The sequence below is a fragment of the Trypanosoma theileri genome (assembly GCF_002087225.1).
Source record: "Trypanosoma theileri isolate Edinburgh chromosome Unknown TM35_Tth_75_V1, whole genome shotgun sequence".
Taxonomy (NCBI): Eukaryota; Euglenozoa; class Kinetoplastea; order Trypanosomatida; family Trypanosomatidae; genus Trypanosoma; species Trypanosoma theileri.
Genome location: NW_021639917.1, coordinates 955 through 7,641, shown reverse-complemented (window position 1 = coordinate 7,641; position 6,687 = coordinate 955). Strand labels below are relative to the sequence as shown.

The following is a 6,687-nucleotide window of genomic DNA, read 5'->3' as shown; positions in this document are numbered from 1 at the left end:
AAAAAAAAAAAAAAAAAAAACAGGCCCGATCCTCAGGATGCGAAGACTCTCTATTACGAGTCTAAGGTGCTCTTTGCAGTGATTTCAAAAAAGAAATAATATGGAAAAGCAGATTTCCGACACACACACAGACGCAGCCCAGGTGTACGCATCATCTGCGAAAGCGGAATTTCTTTCTATTTGACCAAGGCACTTTGAACATATGTCACCCCACGCAAATACTACGTTACTTTTTTAATGAAAGCAATTGTCTACTTTTCTGGGTGAAATTTACACCTATGAAGTCAAATTCTTCTGTTTTTTTTTTCTTTCCCTCGTCTCCGTGAGGGCCCGGCTTCCGTACATCCTGCGTAATTTATTTCTTCTATTCACCTACAATTTCTTACGACGTAAAAATTAAGAGGATATTGTCGATCCAATAAAAAATTACTAAATCAGGAAGCATCGCGGTTCCTCAGTAGTACCTTTTCGACGTCAATCCCGAAGTAATTTGGGATGGCGTGAAGGAATTTTTGGAGAAGAAAAATACCTCATACGAACTCGTCTAGGCTCGGCAACCCTCTCCAATTCTGTTTTGCAATGGAAACTGGGACTTACAGCTTCTGGAATATCAAGATTGGCAAAGGACACCTCAAGGTTAAATAAGCTGTAGTTTCCCCATTCGCCACGTTAAGGTGCCACCAAATGTGATCTGAAGGGACTTTGGTTTCGTGGTTTTCTTGATCATTTTTTGATTTTGGCCCTGAAGTTTATTTTTTTATTTTATTCCTCCTCCATTTTTGGGTTATGCTCGGATTTGTCGAGACATCACAAACGCAGAGCGCCGCAGTTACTCTCCACTTAGTGCGGTGTGTAAACGAAGATCCCTTTCTTATATTGAATTTCCAGACTCCTGTAATGTTTATTTTCCTGTTTTTTTCATTAGTTTACAGCTTTCTTTTGCATTCATTTTACTGCCGTACCCATTCGAGAGAACCAGACTGCGAGAAATCTGATCGAGTAAATCTAACCAGATCTCTTTACTCCCGCTTTGCTGTCCAAAACCCCGTGACCAGGTCTGCTTTTTTTTCGAATTTAATTGGGCTCAATGAACTCCTATTTGTTTTTCTTGCTTCTTGGGTCTGCGGAAGAAGCCTCTTACAAACGACTCTATCAAGTCTTCCATAATCGAGGGTATTGACAGTTCTAATGTGCGAGGGAGGGCTGACAGAGGGGGAGGTAGGTTGCGTAGGGTTTCTTGGTTGTGAAGTCTGTGGCATAGCGTAGTTCCACTCCGCCGCAATAAAGAACTGTGCTAACCGCTTAGAAAAACATAGTTTCATCAGGGGTACATCATCAACTATCGCAAATTGAACTCGCAGTGGATGAAGAGTGGGGCAACTCAAGAGGTGCAGAGCTGTTTCTTCGCATTCGTCGCGTTGGCTGGCGTGCGCGCGAATAGGTTGATACCCGTGTCGTGACATTCGGTGTAGAGTTGGGCCTGATTTACTCATACACATTGGTGACCACATGTGGGACAGACTAATGCCGGAAAGTCTCTTGTTTTCGTTGTTTTGCATCGTGCAGTGATGGAATTCGTTTTTTGGGGCAGACCTTGTCCCAGATGGAATTTTCTGCCGTGGATGGCGAGAGGGGCTAGGTGGGCGTAGAACTTCTGGCGTACTCTGCATTGAACTTTCTCTCGGTTCTTCTCACACACCGGTGGTAGCGATGAATCTCACTTGTGATTCTTGTTACGTGGGAATGCCATCTATAGCAACGATGGCGGTGACCAGCAAAGGTGAATTTTGACGGTTCGGCGATGAATCGTTTCCTCTCGCCAAGAATGCTAAATCCCATATTCTTATCAAGAAGGGCGCCGTAGAGAGCAAGTATCTCAGTCATAGTGAATCTGATGGTGTTTTATGGTGGAGTTCTCATGGGGAAGGGCGGTGTTTTTCTTAATATCAACTCTTAGGTAAAACATTGCGCTGGTGAAACCACTAAAATAATTTCGGGTTGAGGAAAGGGAATCCTGGAATTTTTTTTTGTACCTTAAGATCACCGCTGCTCTTAATGCTTCCCGATATCGTAGCTAAACCTCCACTGAGATTTCCAAAAAAAAAAAACTAATAATAAGAACGTTCTCACTTAACATTCCAAAGAATGAGGAAGAAAAGAGTTCTTGAAAAAAAAAAAGAAATTGACGCAACTTTTGAAGTTCAATGCTGAAAACTTCCGATGCCGGGGATCGAACCCGGGTCTAGCGGGTGAGAACCGCTTGTTCTAGCCACTATACCACACCGGACATGAAGAATCGTCGTCATTTTACTCATCTATGCGCTAATGCATTTTTTTTTTCAATACCATTGCCATCTTAAACAAAGCCGTGAAAAAAAAAAGAATGGCAGCCGCCCACCCTCTGGAAGAAACATATCGTTTTCCAAAAAATCCTCAAATGGGGATTTTTTTATCCATTATTCGGTATATGAATGGCAATCACGTGATTTTCCGCGTCCGTTCAAATCTTTCTCGAGACTTTTTTTCTGGTTTGTTGTGTGGGGTTTCTGTTGCGAAGCCATTCTGTAAACAATTTTCGCGTTGGCATATCCGCCTGGTTTGGGGGAAGATGCTTTTATTTTTTTTCCTTTTGCCTTTTCGTGGGGCAATTAGAGCCCTATGCGCATCAAAAAATGCCATACCTTTTAAAAAAGATGGAATTTCCTTCATTTTTATGTTCAGGGAAAGCCCATGTTAGAACGTTGCCTTTCCATGGGCTTCTAAAAATGGATGATGCCATACTTCTCCGAATTTTTACAATCCCTTTTAAATGACCCAGTGGGCGCGTCACACTGTGACAAGGTTTCCCGATTAACCGAGCGATTGCCCAGTGGTCTTTTCAAACTGGGTTCGGGAACGCTTTCAACCAGCGCCGCTGCCGCTTCGAAAGGCGAAGGTTTCTCTTTTAACGGGTGGCGGCGCCATTTCCCGCGGGTACTAAACATGTTAAGCGTTTTTCCTGGTTGGTGTAGTTATCTTTTTCTTTTCCTTCATCTCTTTTCCGGCCGCCCTTACCGAAATTGTCCATTTCTCTCCTCCGTTGGGTGCGTTCCTCGCTATCCTGCGCGGAACCCTTTTGAACCTCTTTTTTTCGGGTGTGGCTCCGAAACCCGAGAGAACGACACCACCTGCGTGCAAGAAGCGGCGTTTTGCCATTAACGCTTGGCAAATCCCATTCCTTCGGCCAGAGGTAGCCCAGACAATTTTCAATTTCAGTCGGTCACGCTCTGGGGGAGCGTTTAGGGCTTTTTTCATTCATCGCCCCTTCCGGAAAACGAGCGCCATTGTTTGGCAAAACGAATGGTCTCTGTCGTTTCTTGGCTGTCTAAAAACATTCCCTATCGACGCACGCCTTGCAACCAATACAGTTGAGAGTTTCCAAGTGCGCTGGAACACGCTGCCTTTTATCATCTGAAAGCATGGGACCCGGAATGGGAAACAATTTCCCAAAGTCTTTTAATTTCGCGCCAGGTTGATAACCTGGAGGATCTTCTTATGAAACCTATTTGTTTCCAGTTTGGCATATTTAAAATGGTTTTGCTAAGCGGCAGTTCCCCGCACAAACGCTTCAATGTATGTAGTTTAAGTCGGAAAAAAAGGTAAAGCAGATACCGTTTGCCAGAACACCAAAACGGAGTACAACAGTAATAGTGTTATACGCTGTCTTGTGCCGCGCGTACCTTGTGAACTGAAAGCCCTCCCCATTGCTTAGTTCAGCTGCTATTGCGGAATGCTGCGGACCACGTGGGTGGTATAGGCCGTTTCTCTTTAAGTGTTGGATTGTTTTTTAGTGCCGCCGGGACCCTGCAGAGACCTTGCCTTGACCACAGCACCACGGCGTGCTACTTCCAAAGAATTCTTCTTTTGCATATACCTGCCGTTTCTTTTCTTCTTGCGAGTGTAGACGTTGCTTTTGGTTAATTTTCATGAACCACCACGCCGCAATGCCAAAACAAAGCGCCGCATTTATAACGCCGATCTTTTTCTGGAGGGAGAGAGGGCCCGGCGCGCTTCTTCAAAATTTTGGGTATCTTTGCCGCAAATTTTCCTTCCATTTTTTTGCAGTTCCCCAATGGCCCCGTGAATGCCATGAATCCGTTCCCCGGGATTTCATTTAGTTGTTTGAATGTTGTAAAATCTCTTGCTCAGGTGGCGATTTACACGCGTCCAACCTTTTACCCTTTTGAGCCGTGAATGGGTTCAAGATTAGAAATTGGCGTGCGTGTCTTTGAAAGCTGGGGCCGATTAATCCGGCGGTGGAGTGGTTATTGGGTGGCGGGTGCGTTCTGGGGGCACCCAATTCCGCCATCAAAAGTGTAAATGATTTCCTTCGGGAATACTTCCGCCCTCTTGCGAACTTTAAATGGCCACCAGGGTTCCTCAACAAAGGAAAAAAAAACACCTGGGGGCCGCTTGAGACAGTACTTTCCCAATCACCTTTCGGGCTAAACCAAATGACAATTTGCCCATTTATACTCTGCCTTTTGCTTTGTGGAATGGGAAAAATTGGAATGTTTGGTTCTTGGAGAAATCGGTAGATACAACCCTCGGTCCGGTCATTGTGGAAATCATTGCCGGTACCCAAACCCTGCGCTACTGCAAAAACAAAACGTGCATCCAAAACAAATTTGAGGCGAGCTTTCCCGTCGATAACGCTTCCCCCCCCCCTCGGCACGGCAGCCGTTAACAATTTTACTATGACACCTGCGCCTCCTAACGATCCTTACATCGCGGCGTCGTTTTCAGAGGTCAACCGCATCGCAAAACGCACGTGGACCTCAACAGTACGGGAACAGCGAGCCGCAATAATGAGAGGATTCATCGAGTTTACTGCGCAGAACAATTTACAGATTCAGGAAGAAGATATTCCGTTATTTATCATAAGTTTGAAATTTCAAAAAGAACAGCGCTTTACAATATACGCGAACAGCAACGGCCGCCATGATGGCGCCAAGGGGAACGCCAACTCAAATGTTTCTGGCGGGCTGGAAAAGCCAACGGCCGCAGGCACCACATAAAAGACGCACGCCCCATCTTGAGATGGGAATTGGATGTGGTCAACAATATTCTGCCAGAGGAAAAGGGTCGATTGGCTTTACGACTGGATTGGGTTACAGCCGGCCGTCGGGGAGAAATAGAAAAACTTCAGAGAGAAAAATTTGCACCGAAGAGTCGGGAAACCAAACGCTATAATAGTGGATTGGGGAGTCCTTTCCCAAGATATTCGGGGGCGATCCAAACAGGGCCACGAGGCATTCGGCAATCGGTGAAGAAGACGCACGGTGGATCAAAACAATCCTAAAAGGAATGGCAGATGACAAAAACTTTCAAAGAAAGGAATAAGATTTCATGGGAGTACACTTTAACCACAAGGAAAACAAGGTTTCCCTAAGCTAAAAGAGAAAGAAGTTGCAAGAAGCATTATTATTGGAACACTCAACAGTTGAAGAATTGGAGGGTAAAGTTTCGCGTGCGATGTGCGCATGGTTGGAGTCTGGGGTGAATCTGTTTTCCCTTATTATTTTTTCCTAAAAATAGTGCGTCGGCGATTGTCATGTTTAAATTGAGGTTTTTTATGGCTACAAGATCAGGCAAATTTACCATCAAATGCGAGGGAAATTAGGCGAATTGGCTCAAAACATTTTCAGAAAATGAGCCAGTTCACCCACCACAGCAGTTGCCACCCATCGCCACGCTAGTAACGGACAAATCCATGTACGGGTGGAGAGCGTTGTTATTCAGGGATTCAGGGAAAGTTTTGGCGGCAGGTGGTGCATGGGCGCATTCACCCCACACATGATACCCCAAGCGGAGATGCGTGCCGTTCATCTCGCATTACACGGTTTTAAAATACGTCTGATTGACTGGCCCCTCGGATATTCGCATAGTCACAGCCTAGGCGGCGAAAGCCAAGGCCGTAGAGTTCGCGCTCGCACGGAATATGAGTTCCTCGCAGTTACGTCGCTTCGGAGGGCATTACTGCGGACGGCATATCCGGATGGAAAACCATCAAAAAATTGGACGTTGCGAAGTGGTGGAACTTGCGATGGGTAGAGCAGGAAACGGGTTAAAAGGGTTTCCCAGCACTTCTATTTCGCCAGTTCTTGCATTTATTGGGGAACTAACGTCGGTGCGAAGAAGGAAGGGGTAAATATCCGGTTTTCAAGGGGTTGGGGCGCCAAAGGTGATGGAATAACCTGCTTTCCATTTTCTTTCCTTCGATCCCCTTCTAGGAGGAAGTAAGACTTGGATTATCCTTTTTGCCCGTATTGCCTTTTCCCGGGGGTTCGTGATGAATGAGCGTGGCCCTGAGCGGCAACCGTATCGAGAAAAAGTTCCGGCCGCCGGGGGTTTTGTTCGGCCACGCTTCCGGAACCTCGTCCGCGGACCTCGCCGGCTTGCGGGTTTGCCGTTGGTAATTTTTTTTTTGTGGTATGTCCGAACGTTTGGGCGGCGTGTTCCCCGGATTCTGGAATGCGGTCGTGGGGTCCGCCGCCGGAGAAAAACAAAAAGCGCGGCAGATCCGTCCTGCTCGACGAAGGTTGTTTTTTTTTCGTTCGTCCCGACGCAGGTTTTTCCCGGACGGTTTCGCGTAACTTTGCGCTCGTGTTTTTTGAAAAGGCGAGGCGACAAAAAAAAAAAAAAAAA

The 6,687-nt window shown here is 46.0% G+C and overlaps 4 protein-coding genes across 4 annotated transcripts; 3 read left to right on the top strand and 1 right to left on the bottom strand.

The window, feature by feature from the left end:
- Positions 1-1,019: 1,019 nt before the first annotated feature.
- Positions 1,020-1,670, bottom strand: TM35_000751030 (Tbingi protein; the record flags this gene model as incomplete). The annotated part of the gene is made up of 1 exon (XM_029031291.1): positions 1,020-1,670. The coding sequence occupies one exon, from the start codon at positions 1,668-1,670 to the stop codon at positions 1,020-1,022; it is 651 nt and encodes a 216-aa protein (XP_028877402.1).
- Positions 1,671-2,383: 713 nt separating this feature from the next.
- Positions 2,384-2,737, top strand: TM35_000751020 (uncharacterized protein; the record flags this gene model as incomplete). Its single annotated transcript, XM_029031290.1, has 1 exon — positions 2,384-2,737. One exon carries the CDS (start codon positions 2,384-2,386, stop codon positions 2,735-2,737), a length of 354 nt encoding a protein of 117 aa, XP_028877401.1.
- Positions 2,738-2,772: 35 nt separating this feature from the next.
- On the top strand, positions 2,773-3,198 carry TM35_000751010 (uncharacterized protein; the record flags this gene model as incomplete). Its single annotated transcript, XM_029031289.1, has 1 exon — positions 2,773-3,198. One exon carries the CDS (start codon positions 2,773-2,775, stop codon positions 3,196-3,198), a length of 426 nt encoding a protein of 141 aa, XP_028877400.1.
- A 1,538-nt stretch (positions 3,199-4,736) lies between these two features.
- Positions 4,737-5,057, top strand: TM35_000751000 (uncharacterized protein; the record flags this gene model as incomplete). The annotated part of the gene is made up of 1 exon (XM_029031288.1): positions 4,737-5,057. One exon carries the CDS (start codon positions 4,737-4,739, stop codon positions 5,055-5,057), a length of 321 nt encoding a protein of 106 aa, XP_028877399.1.
- Positions 5,058-6,687: the final 1,630 nt, after the last annotated feature.